The sequence below is a fragment of the Strigops habroptila genome, chromosome 7 (genome assembly GCF_004027225.2).
Source record: "Strigops habroptila isolate Jane chromosome 7, bStrHab1.2.pri, whole genome shotgun sequence".
NCBI classification, from domain to species: domain Eukaryota; kingdom Metazoa; phylum Chordata; class Aves; order Psittaciformes; family Psittacidae; genus Strigops; species Strigops habroptila.
In genome coordinates this window covers 29,960,085-29,978,549 of record NC_044283.2, presented here as the reverse complement: position 1 = coordinate 29,978,549, position 18,465 = coordinate 29,960,085, and the positions used below count along the sequence as shown (strand labels likewise).

The 18,465-nt window shown below is 36.0% G+C and overlaps 1 protein-coding gene across 12 annotated transcripts in view; it reads left to right on the top strand.

Moving 5' to 3' along the window:
- Positions 1-18,465, top strand: part of SGCZ (sarcoglycan zeta) — a 494,888-nt gene that overhangs the window by 453,781 nt on the left and 22,642 nt on the right. For 4 of the 12 annotated variants that reach the window (XM_030492655.1, XM_030492656.1, XM_030492652.1 and 1 more), the window contains 2 exons: positions 4,635-4,761; positions 4,868-10,090. In XM_030492655.1, the coding sequence (XP_030348515.1) occupies positions 4,635-4,761; positions 4,868-5,106 (366 nt within the window). In that variant the 3' untranslated portion in view covers positions 5,107-10,090. Of the gene's footprint in view, positions 1-4,634; positions 10,091-14,220; positions 15,182-18,465 lie in introns of those variants that run through there. The other 8 variants (XM_030492661.1, XM_030492662.1, XM_030492659.1 and 5 more) reach the window with 6 other exon arrangements.

The following is an 18,465-nucleotide window of genomic DNA, read 5'->3' as shown; positions in this document are numbered from 1 at the left end:
GGCCTGAAGTATGCCTTAGCAGCTCTGTAGAATTACCTGTCTAATCAAACTGTACATGAATACAGAAAATTCTGCGATATTTATAACTCCTAACTTCTTCATTTGGCTTTATTAACTTAGCCTGTCATCTCCTCTCTTCAGAAGACTTAGTCAAGGACCTAGTGGAGAACTTTTATGCATGACAGGTTTGTATCTCTGTATGAAATGGCTTGTAGGAATATATAATTTTTTACCTCATGCCTATATCTTTCCCACTGAAAGTTGTCTCCAATTTAGTTTTTTGGTTTGTAGATAATCTATATTTTCTGGCTTGTCTTCCTCTCACTGTGCAGATTAACAACACAGTCTGTTGAACAGATGACTTGGAGATCTCTGCTAGCAAAAATGTGTGTAAAAAGAGTAAATTTTTTCCATTCTTATTACATGCCCTACAGGTCGAATCAGTTTGCTACTTTAATTAGTCAGAAATAATTTCTACTTTCAACTATTATAGGGCTAATATATTTTTCTCAGCACTAAGATGCGCAAGACAAAGCAGTGGTCTAAGCCCTAAGTATTTTGAGGGAATGATGCTGCTCAGTGCTCTACTCTGTGAAATAGCATTTCTCTGAGTAGTTGCTGCCTTTTCCATTTTGTAAGCTGTCAGTCAGTCTCCTACAATGTCACAAGAATGGATAAAAGTTGTGGTTTTATTCTTGCCTATTTATCTGCTGAGGTATGAGATTCTCAGAAAGAGCATGACTGTGTCTTGGCCTTGATGCATATGATAGTGGCTTATCTCGAACCTTTCACCACACAAAAGATTAGAGAAAGGCGCTTCCAGTAACTCCTGTCATCTAGCAACAGTGTTCCCTGAGAACATAATACTGTTCAGTTTTTTTGTCTTGCCACTTCTTCCCTTTTCTTTAAACATGACTTTTCAGCCATGAATTTCAGGTTTTAGCAGATTATGGGAGGGGAGAAGGTATACTCTCAAAGATTGACTATGTTCCTCAGAAATTCCTTACATATTGGGCTACTTTGATGATATGTTAGACCCCTGCTTAACTAATAGATACCAATGTTGCATCTCTGAATTTAGTCTTTTATTTATAGCCTTGACAGCATACGTACAGAGTAGATTTTTATCCTGGATTTAAGCTATCTTTATTAATCTTCTTTATCTCAGGCTTCCCCAGGGGTTTATAGGAGTCTATTTAATTTGCTCAGCCTTTCCAGTTTTCTGCAAAGGCATACATAGAGCTTGTTAGACTTACCGCAGCAGATACACCTTCACAAGAAACCACTTCAGTTTTTCTCAGACACTGTACCCTGGTATCCAGATTGCCCACCAGATGTTCTGAGATGTGTGCTGGGACGGGACCTCTTAGCTACCACTCAGGATTATGACACCAGAAAATCCTGGATTGATCTACATCACAGCATGAAATTTGAAAGCACCAGTGGCAAAGCATGCACAGCTACACTTATAAAGATCATTTAATTTAATGAGTAAAATAACTGAGCTACATTGTAATGCACACTGAAGTAAGGTCACTGGATTGAAGTATTAGAGCAGTACACTACAGAACATCTGCAATGAGGGGCTGCAGAAGCGTAGGTGTCCTGATGTAAACAAACATAAAAGTACTGAGCTCCTAGAAAAAGAGATAATAAGGTTCAAGAGATTTTAATCTAGCCTGATCTCTGACACATATTCCGTCTTATTTTTTGAGCTAATTCTTGTTTGAATCAAGATGTCTTTTAGAACCCATTCAGTTTTGATTTATGGATTTCTCATGATCCTTCCCAATCTCCTCTGCAGCTAAACTCTTAAAATGGTCCTTCACACACTGTCAAAAATACAAATAATCTTATGTCATTGTTAGATTTTCTTACATGTATGTATTCTACACTGAAGAGCCTTTTATTGTCACATATATAATATTCTAGTATCTACTGCTTCCATTTTTTAAACAAAAGCATAGGCATAGTCTTATCTTCTTTGATACTCTGAGTATATCAGGACTTTAAAATCAGTATTGAAAGTCCCACCCAAAGGCGATTCAGATTTGTTCAGATCTATTTGTTAAAAGTTATTAAGAGCTGCTGATTAAAAATATATGACATACTGGCTCCTATTTAATATCCTGCTGAGTTACTGTTAAAATTGAAAATATTTTATCACAGTCATGTTCTGACATCAATACTTGATCTTTCTCCAAGTACAGAACTGTGCTGAGCACTGTTCATTAAAAAAGATATACTTAGATTTACATAGAAATTACACGGTTCAATGCCACTGGATTTTTATGCAATGTTATTGATAACTCCACCATTGCTACATTAATAGTGGACTTGTTAACATTTATTCTTGATATGAAAAGTGAAAGAATACTTTTTATTACTCATCACTGCACTGACTTGATGATTTTGTCCTTTGTTTCCTTCCATTTTACCAATTCCCAGCTTCTAGTTTGCTATAAAATCCTTTTTTCCCCACATCTTGTTTTTTCTTATTATCCTTGCTGTAGTTACTTTCACATTTACTCCTAGCTGAACTGAATGTTTTTACATGCGTAATCTTCTTTTTCAGTTAATATTCTAGCAGAATATTATTAAATTCATCTGCATTTCTTCCATCTAAATTATTTCTGAATTCTCCTAATTATTTCAGGTCTGTGATACTGGACTTACAAAGCAGCAATGCATGTATGTCTGTGTAAATGGATCATTCGTTTGTCATATAAATTACAGAAAAAAATATAATAATTTGCTGCATTTTAGTTTTGTAATCAATTTATCAGTCAGGATGTGAATTAAACTGTCATTGTGCCACACAGTTATCACCTGTGCCTCTGAGATTCTCCCTTTGCTCCCCTTTAGTGTAAATTTCCACCTATGATAGTGTCTTACTCTGGAGCTGGAGAACTCGTAGTGATGGGGGCTGTTATATTGTTTGGTGTTGCTTTAAGCCTCTATCTCCTTTGATGATCCCAGTCATGTACAGTACTTCTGCTGTGAATAATGACAGTGCATCAATCCTTGCATGGAATTTTTTTCAGCCGCCTTAATTTTTTTCTTAGCCTGCTCTCTTTCAGTTCTCTCCAGTAGGAGCTTAGTTGTGCTTCTGTGCTACTTTTCTGCCATACACTGCTGATTTTATCATAAAATAATACTTGTCTCCTGTAGAAAAATGCAATACTTGCCATATCTCCACAGGTTCTTTACATGTACTGCCAACACTGTGATAAAATGGTGTCAAGCTGGCTTTCTTGATTTTCAATACCTTATGAAAAACACTAACAAGCATTTAATGAACTCACCTTTTCCTAAGCTTCGCACTGTTATCTGCAGGGCTTAAAGCCATTTTGATTTGTTACCTGTCTGCTAGAAGTTTCTAGTCTGCACCTGAGGTAATAACTGTCTTACTTTGTCTCTTATTTACTTCTTCCGTAAATAAAAAATAAATTCTAAGCAGCTGGAGACTCGTGTGTTTGTGCCAGTGGAAGACATGGGGGTTTCCTGCTTTAGTTACAAATTTCATGTCATTGTTTATTCAACACCTCCAAAATGTAGTGTAAATATTGCAGAATTCAATACAGATTCATGAACATTACCGGTATCTACAGTTTCATACTGACTCATGTTATTTCCAATGGAAGGAGGTTAAAAAAAAACAACCCACAATATTTTTTAATCATATTCAATGTTCAGAAACAAATGGGAATAGCTTGATGCCCTTCTTAATAAGACTTTAACCTGAAATATTTTCTCTTCTTGATTTAGGTCAAATAAGCTCTTTATTTTGTGCATATGACTCTGTACCCTTACTTAATTATTCTCTGGCTGTAGCTATTGTTAAGCCCCTACAATTTAGCACAGTTCAGCACATATTTCCAGCTGCTTACAGGAACACACAGGGGAATGTTGTTTCATATCACTTCACACTTACTAAAATACAAGTTATTCCAGAGTAAGGATATGCTATTGCCATGAATGAATAAATTTTAATCCTAAAATGTACAAATGAAAATTCAACCTAAGCAAGACCGGGATGTTTTCACAAGGGCATGTAATGACAGGACAAGGGGTAAGAGCTTCAGACTGAAAGAGGGTAGATTTAGATTATATATATTAGGAAAAAATTTCTCACTGCGGGGGTGGTGAGGCCCTGGCACAGGTTGCCCAGAGAAATTGTGGCTGCCCCATCCCTGAGAGTGTTCAAGGCCAGGTTGTGTGTGGTTTTGAGCAACCTAGTCTAGTGGAAGGTGTCCCTGCCCATGGGTTTGGAACTAGATGATCTTTAATGTTGCTTCCAACACAGAGCATTCTATGATTCTATGAAGAATATTATCATAATATTTTTGTATGAATAAATTATTTGGTGAAGCAATTGCATATACTGTGGTAATGACCAGTAATGAGTACACAACTACACAGAGTAGAAAAATAAGAAATGTTGACAGATTTTTATTTCTACAAATAATTTTTTCTAATATTTGTAATGATCTTTCTAATACTTGTAATAAAATATTTCCGTGGGGCTTTTGTGTATTTCTAAGAAACTCACAATTGCCTCAAAACTCTTCTTTAAAATGTCATAGTGCTGAAAAAAAAATTTACTTACTCACTTTTCCCCCCCCCCCTTGTAGATATTTTTAAATGCAGATACAATCCGCCTGGGAAATCTACCAGTGGGTTCCTTTTCCTCCTCCTCCTCCTCACCCAGCTCTACAGCTCCTCGCCAGACTATCTATGAGCTCTGCGTCTGTCCCAATGGTAAACTTTACCTGTCCCCAGCAGGAGCAAGCTCCACATGTCAATCCAGTAGCAACATCTGCTTGTGGAGCTAGAATGACTCCAATTTATCCTCACACCAGAATAGCCTTTTGTTACTATCCCTCTGCTTCACAGTTCTGCTCGGTTTCCCTTGTGACAAGTTCAACGCTTCAAACGGCCTGCAGAGCAACTTCTTCCAGTGTAAGCAGGAATACAGCGCTGCCTTCTCTTGTGGTTTGTGTTGCCACTCAACGTAGAGATGGGAGTGAGATATTCAGAAATCAATGTATTCTTCATCAGGAAACCTGGAACATAATATCACCTTTTGTCCGAAAGGGAGAATAACACAGGTGCCTTTGCTACATGAAGTGAAGCACATAGTTTTAGATTTTTGCAGGACCTGGATATGAACTGCACATATATATATATACACACAATACATAAACAAATTTGCCCAGAATCTGATGGTGAGATGAATTGGTTCCCCCTGTATGATAAATAACTTTACTGTCTGAAAGCACAATTTTCCATTCATCTTTTTGGATGTAAACTTTTATCCCTGAATTTTAAAATTTTAAAGCATTGTGTGATGCTTGCTTTACTAAACAATTAAATTCAGTAAATGGTTTTTAACACAAAAAGAGACAGAATCCCTCCCTGAGTTTGCTTTCTTTAAAAGTGTGTTGTTATTCTTTGTCTACGAAGTCTAGGGTTTTGTACACTAGGTAAATTTGGGAAGTGTTCAGCAATATTACCTTTCAAAGTTGAAAAGACATCTGCTCTTTTTTGTCAGATCTGAATGGCCTTATATAGTATTTGTGTTGGCTACTGCATGTGAAGCGATTGCTTTAAGTAGAACATACAGTTTCTGGAAAAGAACAACAGGGTAAAGACAGAAATACTGATGGTATGTTTGTTGAACAGTGTATTACTCTTCACAAGGTATTTATAATTGGCAAATGCAAAACCAAGAGAAAAATCTTCAAAGGAACATCTTGTCCATTTTCTAGTTAAGCCTAACTGCTGCCATTTGAACACAGTACAGATGTTAGTACTAATGTAATGTGTAATGCTGAGAAGCAAAGCACTAACAACTGGTATGACATTCCCATTTATTATTCTCTTTTGTTTACCATCTGCTGCTAAGGTTTTCAAAGTAATAGTAATATATATAAAAACATTAAATGACATTCAGTATTAAAAAGTACATTGATATTGCAGTGACTTTATCAGGTCTGTGTTTAAATTATGCAGCCCCACTTGCACTCAAATCTCACTGCTGGCTTTCTTCTTTGGCAAATTTGATGTGGGATTTCTTTCTTGTATCAATGTTCATACTTGTTTGGCTTTGTTGGTAATTGAAATTTTATAAAAAATGCTTTGGTATGCTGCTAGGAAATTTATCATAACATTGATTAACAAGAGTATCTTGAAACTTGCAGAACCCAGGAATGTAAAACAGTATAAAAATGTTTCCTATTGTGGAAGATGGCTTGATTACATGAGGTAAGTGTGCTTTTTAATTCTATCCTTTAAATTACATCACCTAGCATAAAACTTTAGAGGCCTCAGATTGTAAGACCACCAATGCAATGATGGCTTTTGCAAGGTAACTCTAAAGTCAGGGCAGACAGTGCAAGATGGGTATTTCTACACAGCTTTGGGTTTTGGTTTTTTTTTTTTTTCTCTTAGAGAAAAATATGAAAATGAGCAAACTAATACTGTGATTACCTTTCCATTTCATTACCACCTAATAAGGTTGATTTTGTTTTCACTTTAAGTGAAATTCACTCCTATGCAGAGGTCCAGCACAAGATGTGTCCACGGCTTGACCGGTGCTTCCCTTTCCATTGGCCCTCTTCAGAGGTGTGAATTTCTCCCCATAGCAAGAATACTACATTTGCTGTTTCTACCAGTTAAATGAAAATTTAAAATTTGTTATTTTATCTCTTCAAAAGAAGGCTGTTAACAGCTGATTTGTTATTTCTTTGAGAATTTTATTCTTTCACTTGGAAAGAAAATATATTAGAAAATAGATTAAAAGCCTGAAGATTTTTAGTAGGAGGGACAGAAAGAGGTACATGTGACAAAGAAGTTGATAATAAAACATTAGAAAGTGTAGCTGTACAATATACCCTTAAAACTGTAGGGAAACAGATGTCTTTTTCTAATGCACACAAGGAATAGAATATGTGGACAAAGAGTATTCAGGAGGGAAAGTATATAGATCTGTATGAGGACACATCTATAGGTATTCATTTCTGTGCACATGGACATACACTGGCAGCCTAAAAATGAGCACATTATAGTGACTAATCTATGTGGTGAATAAATTGTGGCTTCTTACAAATTGCGTGCAGTAGACTGATGTTTTTATCTCCTCAAATAAACTCACAGGATGGCTTGCTGATACTTTGTTAAATTTTCCATTGAGAATTTCTTATTTCTTTGCTCCTCACCTTATGTGATTACTTATCTTTAATATCTATGGAAAAGGTTTTTGCCCACCAGATGGAAAGACCCAACAATCTTTATAAATTTTACACAAACTTGGGCAGGTAGGAAAAAAAATCTTTTGTTACTAGATTAATTTTAAAAGGAAGGCTGGAATAATTTACTACTTTGTATGAAGAAAAGTAAGGGCAGAGATGTGGGTGGCACAGTGGACTCAACAAAACAAAGCCAGTAAGTCCACATAGCTCTGCACCATCAGGATTTTCTTGCTTGGAGTCCCTTCAGTCTGAGGTAGAGAGTATTTGAGAGCTTCAGCAACCCATGAAATAGCATAATGAGTTCTTATAATGTCTTAATATTCTGGTGAGTTTCATAATATTGATGTTTTACTTTAAAGCCACTGAAAACTGTAAGAAAGGGAAAATCTCAGGTTTTATTTTAAAGAATATTTCTAGCCCACATGATTTCAGAGAGTATTGCAAAAGTGATTTCAATGCGCTTAGAGAACTAAAAAAATTAAAACACTAATAATCTGTAAGCAGCAGCATCATTCCTGAGTGGAAGGAGAAACAGACCCAGTGGTTTTGAATGCTTAGAGCTGGCAATAGTGAAAACCTCAATAGTAGAGCTCTTCCACTTGTAGTATGCCCCTAAAATATGAGAAAAATGGCATAATTCCACAATCTCATTTCAGATGGAAGGAAACTAGAAGATCTTAGTGCAAATATCATATTTAAACATGGAGCCATAGCTGTGCTATTTCAGTGCTGGTTTTATAATGCTGAGGTGATTTTTTACAAAGCCGTAAGACATTTTCAGATTCTTTTTGTCACCTTCCTCATAGATTACTGGCCCTGTCTCCAAGTTACTTCTGTCTTTGCTGGCCATTTATATTTGACAGCCAGGTTATGATTAAGCCGCAATGAATGTAGAGTGTTTATCTGACTGAATATTTTGATTGCGTATTTTAGAAAAGAGATGTCACTTATTCTGGTTAAGGCAGGAGTTTCCCACTAAGAAATCACTCTGTTGTGACAATTGTAGGGAAAGATTCAAGACCTTAGGATATTTTTAAGCATTAATGTTAGTGCAATTAAAAAAAAAAGCCCAAACCAAACCAAAACAAAAACCATCTAAAATACTCCCTTGAGGTTTTTTATACTGTATGAATACATGTATCAAATAAAGTTTCTTTTTGTACTAGAATGTTTGTATGGAAACCACTAAGATGGTATTGCAGCTGTTTGACTTCTTCAGCGCTATCCGTATGACAACAATGAAATATATGAAAAGATCTTATTAGCTACATGTATTTAATATATACAGTAGATTCATCTTCTGTAAAAAATATCTGTCATAATATTATAGGATACTGTCTCTTTCTTGTTTAAAAAAAAAGAAAAATAAAAGCATCATCCAACCTCTCTGAGCACTGTTAGCTGTATGGTTTTGTATTGCAGTTCATTCGTTCATTGGTTAAGTGATAAGACCAAAGACTGACACTTCTAACACTATAACACTGCTGCTTCTACTAATTCTGTTGGAATGAAGAGATGACAAGTTGTAATTACAACATGAAATTGTAACATAGTTTAGATTTGTGCAGCATTTTGAGCTGTAGATTGTTCACTTTTTTCCAGGATTTAAATTTTTTGTCAGGTGATGCAATTACATTACTGTTCACACATACGAGGATTTTTTGGTATTCCTAAAGAAATGAAACTATGTATTCCAAAACAAGCCAAGACATTGCTTGTTTCAACTAAAGTTATACTGTTTTTCTTGCAAAACAGTGGCTTGACTGGATAACAGAATTCACTTTAAACCATTCTAGATGCAGAGGGCTAGTAAGTCTGGATTGAAGATACAGCCATAAATGTCTAGAAGAATGTAATGAGGGATGTTTTAAGATATTCAGTTGCTAACACCATGGGGGCTTTTTTATGTTTGGGGATTTTTTTTTAGATTCTAAATCATTGTCTAAATAAAACGAAAAAACAAACAAAAAAACCAACCAAACAAACAAACAAACAAAAAAAAAAAACCAACAAAAAGCCCCAAACAACCATAAACATTAGACTATGATTTGTTATCAGCTGATTCACTGTAATGCACATGTAAGTTGGATCAAAGATTGAGTGTTATATCATTTCAATCAGTACTCGGTAAAGGTCTGCTAACCATTTTTGTTTTGTAACCTCTATGTTAATGATTTTCTTGTGTATATAGATATATAAAAGAGATGGGAACTATTTTCTTACACATACTATGCAATATGTTTGTAAAACTGCAATATTACCAAAATTACAAAAGCTGTGCTTTTGTACTGTCTTGCTTTATGTAAAACAAATGTTTTTTCTATTTAATGAACTGTCTTATAATTGTATATAACGTTAATCAAAAGCAGTATACTGGAACTTTAAGATTTCTTATTTCATTTTCCTTGTATTTTTTATTTTATGAAAATAATAGCAAGGTTTTGGAAGTTGGAAATTGGTTTTTCTCAGAAAGCTAGAACTTTTACAGCATGTAATTAACACAGTCAGTTTGAAATCTCTTCTGTACTTCTTTCATTTGGTCTTAGCATTTTCATCTGGTGCTACTATATAACCATAAATAAATGTGATACCTACAATAGGAAACATATCAGAACTCATTTCAAGAATAATGAGGGGTGGAATTTTCTAAGGGTGAGAGGAAGATGTAGGATAGCTGATGAGAAACTTTTAGGTTTTCTGTGTGTTTTTGTTTGATAGATGTTTTTGTTAGTATGTATTTCCTTCCTTCCGTCTATGTTTGCCATATGGAAACAGCTTTAATTTGTTTTTCATTTTGTTGTCCTCACACACAGTATACCAGAATTTTATTTCAAAAATGTTTTTGGAAACAACATACACTGCATTTAAATGCAATACCTATGTTTAGAAAATCCAATTAAAAAAAAAAAAAGTGTTTTATTTCTACATCAGCACCAGTAAAGTTAAAATTGCAGTGCTTCATCTCATCTACTGTAAAAGCATATTACTCTACTCAAGTTCCTTTGTACCCTGCCAGATTAAGCTAAACTGTCTATGGTTAAACTGCACCAGTATAAAAGCCACTTGACAATTAGAGAGTTATGTAAAAGGTCTTGCAGTGATGCCACCAATGTAAACAAATCCTCTCTACGTTTAAATTGGATAGTGTCAGTTTCTACTAACAGCATAGCCTTGCACACAACTCTGGCAAAATGCAAGGTGAGCATTTGGGTGGGTTTTTTGCATTGAGCTCCTTGACGCCATGCTACAATTTCAGCAATATCCACAGTAGCCAGACAGTAGCTAGCTGCATAATGTCTAAAAGAATGGTAATTTCTATACAAAAGCAACAGTTGTATAGAACTATCAGTAATGTAGGTCCTGCTAAGTCTCAAGTGACTAAAACGCAATAGCTAATAAAGCAAGAAAAATTACTCTTGGCCATTTTATTCAGGCTTGGCCTAGTCCAATCTCAGAAAACCTCATGACAGTAAAAGATAAATAGAAGATATAGTGAAAAAAAGGTCCACCATAAACATTGTGTTGATTCAGTACAGTCCATACTGAGACTAGAATTTAATGCAAACTCTCTGTGTAAAATAGGGTCTCCTCTGAAACTTTCAACTGACCTTCACATTATGTTGTTTGAATTTGAAAGTATTATTTGGTCTTTAACCAATACATCTCTTATACAGGCCAGGACCAGGAAAAGTTTCAGAAGAGCCAAGATAAAAGCATATATTGAATGTCTGGCCTGATTACAGTCAATTAACCACAATTAAGCCTAGCCTACTTACCTAAGAAAAAATAAATAAATTGAAATTAGAAAGTTTCCCTCAGTTTTGGGAAAATGTTAATCTTTAAGGGCAGTTGACCTTTTTAAGGAGTGCCCACCTCTTCCAGTTTCTCAAATTCTGACATGTTTAAGCACTGAGAGTAATTTATATTAAAAAACTTGTCCTTTGGCTTAATCAAGTTCATTTAATGCATGACTTGATCTGAGAAGTAAAGGTGCCTTTTAACCACATGTATACCTCCTTGTTTGTGAGACCTGTGAGGGAGCTCAGCTTCCAGCATGATCTAGAGCACAATGAAGAACAGGACTCAGGCATTAGAGAGGCGTTCCTCAAGGCGAGACATTTTGATTTCCGTGCTTTATGGTAGTTTGGGAGCTTTCATACAGTCATTCTTCACCACTGGGAGATCTTCATTCTAGCACAATAACCTATTTTAAGTATATTTTTCAGAATTACTCTTAAAAAAAAAAAACAAACCATCATTGTTTTATGTTTACTCAGTTTTCTTATCCCAAACATTACAGCAGTAAGTGAAGGTAAAATCCTCCCCCTTAAATCCTACCCACTTTTACCTCTTCAGCAGATTTTCAGTTGGCCCTCATATCCTTATTTCTTCCCAAATTACAAAAGAATAGACAATGGAAAGGATTTAGGTGTCTCTTTATCAGGCTCCTTCCTATGTAACTAACTGGAACGGTGTCAAAGGGGAAGTTTCTACCAAAGAGGAAGATTATTTGCTTTGTTAAAACAGAAGTTATATGAGAAGGAAAACACAGGTAAATATCAATTTTAGTCTTACTTACTAGAATGAACAGTAAAAGTTTTTGGACTATAAAATTCTTATAACTTTTAATTTCTCAGAAGTTTCTTCATTCAGTGAACGCATTTAAAATACCGTAAAATAAATATGCAAACTATCCTATCCTGTTACAATTTTATTTTTTTGAAAATAGAAAATAATCACTGAGCTTGTAATTTGTCATTCTCTATTAACATATTTATTTGTTTAACAAATTTGAGAGAAAAAAAAAAATACCTAAAATGTTAAATAGTTTAAACCTTACTATTAAAAAACCCTACCGATAGCAAAATGTTGTTTCCATACCTCATGGGTGACATTCATCCTAGGTAAATTAAGAATCTGATTTCTTTTACAATGGCATGCCTTTCTGTTGTTTTGTGTGATTGTTGGGTGATTGGGAGCCTCAGACAATGAAGGACAAAGTATCTTTGTAGCAATAGAAGAAGCAACTCTGATAGTATCTGCCACACTACCGTGGAACTGAACAAAGGGGCATGTATTCATGTAGAGAGGATCTCCTACAGCAATTTGATGTGAAGACAACAGTTAGGGTGCTTTCCAGCTCCCTGCTCCCCAGGGTGAATAAGACACGGCATTATGATAACCTTGGACAGACAGAAAGGCAGTGTTTTGTTCAGTCTGCACAGGAATGGGTAGGACAATGGTGCACAGGCAGTAAATCCAAATCAGGCATGTGGCAACAATGCACAATAGAAGCGTGGTTGAAAGCTGGATTTTTTTCTTTTTTTTTTTTTTTTTTTTTTAAGTGCAAAACAGTCAGTAGATTTCTCCCTAGGCCTAATAGTAACTCAGAGAAATGGACAGAAAGTCAGGTAGAGATTAATCATTTTTATGTCTTTATATCCAGGGAACTTTCTTTTTCCTTACTTTTCCTGATTCTTCTTAAAAACACCATTGTAAAGGAGAAAAGCAGTAGCCTAGATATAAATTTTTTGCTTCTCAAAATGAAGGTGACTGTGAACTCTCTGTCTGCATGTGTATCTCTGTTTATGACAGAAAGAGCTGAAAATAGGCCAGTATGCTAGGATGGATTCAATCACTGGTAAAATCAACAGGAAACGCTGACAAATTCCATGTCTTTGCATTAGGCTTTAAATGTTCATGAAAAGTTTGTGCAAAAAAAATGTGTTTTGGTCCATGACTTTTTACACTGTTTTTCTAAAATTCATCATTAACAGTATAATTTTCCCTTTGAAAATTGTTCCTGCTTCTAACTACATGTACCACTTTGACTCCCACACAAGGAGAGCTGTAAATGATTGTGCAATCTTCACTCATTTGTCAAAACCGAATTAACAAATTACAAGATGTCCAAAATGAGTCATAAAAGAAAATGATTTAAAAAAAAAAAAATGTACTGCCAGTGCCTTTTCACACTTTAGCTGTATTTTCCTCGCAGTGGGGGAGTTGCACTGCTTCTGGAAGCAATAGATTTGATATTTTTGATCTTCCCAGTCACTTCTAAAGAGACTGCCGACCATGCTGCTTCCCTTCCCTCCTCCACAGGGGGCTTAAACTAAGGACATGGAGCCTTACCACTGGGACTTAGGCTTGATTTTTGTTGAGCGATCTGTCTTTAGACTTACTGTAATCCCTATTTTTAAGTGTAAAGGGGAGAGAAAAATCTGATGGCAGCTACTAAAGCTGACTTTACTCATTGCTGCAGGGAGTGGGTTACTGCTCAAGATAATCGTTACTGCTATGGTGGATTGAAATGCAGGGAGATAAAGGGAGCATTCAACCAAAACACTGAATAGAGAATGAGCATGGAGAGAGAATAAAGGCATGGGGAAGAAAGAAGCAGAGAGTGGTATTAGAAGAGATTTACAGTTTAAAGGGGAAGAGAATAATTTCGTGTTAAAATTTCTCTACACCTCTCTGGCCTTGTCATATATATCATGCCCAAAGCGCAGGAAGTAGAGGAAAAGCTTCAGGATATAGTTGATTCAGAAATCATTTCCAAGATAAGAAATTAACTATTTATAAGAAATATAGTACAGATAATATCGGAAAACTCTGTTGCTACTCTGGCCGTGATGAGAGGCACAGCTGTGGAACCTGTGGCCTATAGAAGCTGCATGGGAGAAAGAAAGGACAATCATGAAATAATAAGGGAGTCACTGAAGCTTACATCAGTCTACAGCAGTATAAATTAAAAAATGCTGGAACAAGAGGTAGAAAATGGAGTACAGTCTATAGGATAGTCTATAGGTTGGTGGGTTTTTTTGTTTTGAGGGTTTTTTTGATGGGGGTTTTTTTTTGTTTGTTTGTTTTTTTGAAGTAAGAGTCTAGACTGTAAGGTATTTTCTTATTTCTCTTCCTCTTCCCTTATCCACCTCTCATCCCCACACCCTCCCTATCCCCCCAGCATCTGGGAGCAAGGCTGACTTCTACTGTGATTCATTCCACAGCAGTCAAGAAAAGTATATACACATAAGAAAATATGTAAGAGAACAGGCTTACTTAGAAGAATTTCAGAAACAACAGCAGCTTTCTTGTGTTATGAAATGTAGATCCACCATCTAAAGAACTGGACTGGTGCAAACTTTTGTTTATTTTGAGTTTTTTAAGCACATAATACATTTATGTCTACCTACATCACATTTCACAGTTTTAGAGCCAGGATGAGTCTTTTTCTTACATCACCTTGTATAGAAATAGTTTATATCTCTACTTACGAGTTAGATCATATGCAGTACAAGTTTTACATAAGGTTATTTAATGTCTATGATGACTATTGCCACTTCTTCAAGTTTCCTAGCATAAACTGCTGGACTACATTAGACTACTAAAACTCCGATATTAAACTGCTGGCACTTCCAGTTTTTGGTTGGGAAAGTCTAGGACACCATACGAGTCTTTTCTACAGTGCTGTGATAGTAAATGTCTCTTCTCATGCATGTTAGCATATATTTGTGAGCAAGTCACCACATGATTAACCAGATTCCTGGACCTGCTTCCTAAAATGATTTGTTTATTTACCTCCAGTTTCCAAAATCTTGCATGGCTTTAATATAATGTGGGTTTTGTCTTTTTGTTTAACTATATCACATTTTGTGCTTTTAAAGACTTTATTAATGGCCATATGTTTCTGAGAACTGAAAGGGAAAAATACATTTAAATCACATTGTCTCACATTTTACAAACAGTATAATTTCAGATTATTTAGGCATTTTTCCTATTTTTAGGAAACCTAAGAAGCAAACATTTAATTAAATTTGACACTTTATAGAGTTTGCCTAACAAATATCACTTTAGTTTAGACTACTGCGATGACAAAGTATTTACATTCCAAAGAAAAATTTCTGAATGGTGTATTATTCCCTTTTAGAAGCAAATAATGTATTATCATGTTGTGAAGTATGACAAGTTATATCAATTTTTAAATAAATGTAAATAAAATTCTTTAGTATAAACTTCTGTGAAATGTGCACCTTCAGTTTATTGAACTTTTCTATCAACATAATCTGGAAAACAAGGTAAGCTATGTGCTAATCCTTTTCATGTTTTATGTTGCTTTCCATTGTCTCACATACCCTTTGTATAAGTGGGATATACTTTTTTGTGTTTGGAATATTTTTTTGTACAGAGTTCATGTATTTTTGCTCTATTACTCAGTGTGTATCAGCTTATCCTTTGGATTTATTTATCCTGAATGCAGTTTTGCCGCTACACTTAACATTTAGGCTAAGCTCCTTCAAAGCTCTGAATACATATTGAACTGTAAGCATGTGAATCATTCCAGTAAACTTAATGGAACTTCTGAAGCCTGAAGTTAGGAGCATGATAAAATGTTTTGCTGATCAGTCTTCATAAATTGAGCAAAGTAAGGCAATACCCTGCCGGTCTAAAAATTACTTACTATAAAATAATGAAGGTGAAAGACTATTCTGAATATTCCACAGTGCTTCATTTCAGTTTAATAAAGCCACTCTTGAGAAGATACATTAATCAAGATTTCCCTTTTCATATCTGTGTGTGACTTCTATGCCCCACTATCTGGCTCCGTCATTCCCATTGTTACTTCCGATTTGAATTATATCAGCATCTATTATGTTGAAAGTGTTTTGTGCAAGTCCTAAAAAGCCATGCTGACCTTATGTGAGCATACTCTGTTGTGTCTTTGAGGCAAAGTGCCATCAATCAGCAAAGCGAATCAGTGGCATTGGGCTGTGTTTCACATATACAGTTCTAGAAATGAACTGTATTTGAAGCTTTGAAACATAGATAAAACCTTTACCCTACACATAAGGGGCAAAAGGAGCTTAATTCCAGAGTTCATCTGCCACAGTGCAGTTTGCTCATCCTGATGGCCTCGTACTAAAATTGTCTCCCCAGATACATTGGATGGTGTGAATGCACATCATCAGGCAATGATCACCCCTTAACTCCACATGCTAGGCTGAAGAAAATCAATCTGAATTCTCAAAAGAGGAAGGTAGTGCAGATGGCCACTGTATATTGCCAGTTGTTCCACAAGACTGGAGTCTTGGAGAGGAATTTAAAAAACAAACAAGAAATTGTTTTGCAAATTGTAACATGCTACTGAGCTGCATGACTGCCCTATTTATTATCATGGGACACAGAAGAGCTCAGACAAATGGAGAATGCTGTTTTCTTCACACCTGCAACAATCAGTAATACAGTAATCACAGTATGGTGGAAGGACGAAGTAAATAACAGGTTTCACAGTCTTGCTCCCATGAAAATGTCAGCCCTGTAATACAAGATTTTGGATGGGAAGATCTGGCTATCAGCTGTATGAGAATTGACTATCTGTCCTCTTTACTCTGGGGAGAATAGTTTTCTGAAAATATTTTTAATTGTGTGTTTTCAGTCATGGTGATTACTTTGCTCATGCCTTCTCTTTTTCTACCCATTAGTCTTATAAATCCTTAGGACTCATTCTGAAAGAGTCTTTGGTAAATACTAATGCTGTGAAAGTTTGCCAGGTTAATGGCCTTACATTTTCAAATTTAATAAAATAATGCATGTAAGTAACACTTCTTTTTATAAGCCAAGTTTAAAAATCTTGTTAGAATTCCAAATCAAATTATCCTAATCACCCTCTGAATAAAACACCTTAGATAGATAACACTGCGTAGTTTCCTGTTAGCATTCCCATTGGACTTCTGTGGGCTCGAGAAAACTCCCAACCAGTGTCCCAGTCTAGGTCAGACCAACCTCTGGCAGCAGCAGCAGGGAATGGTATTTAGGGGCAGCATCTGAGTTTGGTCAATTTACACACTTCCTTCCCTACAGACACCCCTAATATGCACAGTTGTATTCCCTTTGATGTTTGTTTAAGGATCTGTTATGCATGAGTTTCTGTATTCCTTTTCCAAAGCTGCTGACCTGCTGGTTTTTGTGGCAACAAGTTCCAAATGTTCACCTACTGCTCAAATAAGAGCTTTCTTACATCTGTTTTAAACACATCTTCAAATAATTTCGCTGAGTGCCCTTAGTTCTGACATTGTGGGATATAGATAGACTAGACTAGACTAGACTACTGCAATTGGGAAGGGACCTACCACGGTCATCTAGTCTGACTGCTTGACCAGTTCAGGGCTGACCAAAAGTTAAAGCATGTTATTAGGGGCATTGTCCAAATGCATCTTAAACACTGGCAGGCCTGGGGCTGACTAACCTCTCAAAAAAAAAAAATTTCCTAATGTCAAGTGAGACCTCCCCTGATGCAGCTATTTGATGAATAATAGCTCTGCAGTCACCTTATCCACCACCATAAATGTTAAACGCATCCCCTTCAGCCCTCTTCAAACTGAAGAGTCCCAGTCTTCTCTTCAGTTTCTTATAATGCTCCAAAACTCTCAGGTAAATCCAATCCAGTCCTGGTCACTTAGAGGCTTAGGTCACTTACCTAAGTTGGTCTGGTACTACCACATGTATTCTCCAGTGATCTAGCCCCTATGACCTATCTGCTACAGAGAATGCATAGAGTGTGGGAATAGCTCCAGTACAACCAGCATCCTCTGTATTAGGCTTGTAGTCCTGGCACAGAAGCACTTGTAATTTTTGCCCTTGCTCCACTGTTTGACATTGCTCATGCCAGTCAGCTGGCCCGGCTAGCAGTCTGGTTTGTCTACTCTATGTAGTGTGATTGTGATGTTTGTTCCCTCCTGGCCTTTCAGAGGCACATTGAACATTAACCACACCCTCTCAGGGGTCACATCACTCTGAACCAGGTGCTCTTATGTGCCTGCTGGCTTTCACCTAGTTCCTAGCATAAATATTCCTCTACAACCTTTTTAATTTTGAGCAGATTGGCTCCATTTCGATTAAAGTGCAGTCTTAATAGGACCACTTAGGGTATTTTAAATACTCTCAAAGTCTTGCTGCAAAGGGTACACGTGTTCCTCTGGCATTGTTCACCTCTCCTGACAACAAGGGTCATGCACACTTCAAGCTCCTAGAGGTTCTACAGATGCATATAACCACCCTTCCCAAAGCACATAAATCAGGTTTTGTTAGAGAGCTGAAAAAATATGTTCTTAGACCATCACTTGGACCTTTTGCTCTCCTTTTTTTCAAACCTGTATTAAGAATACACCACTGAAGCAGCATTTTTAGTTTTGTTTGACCATTTTATTTTTCA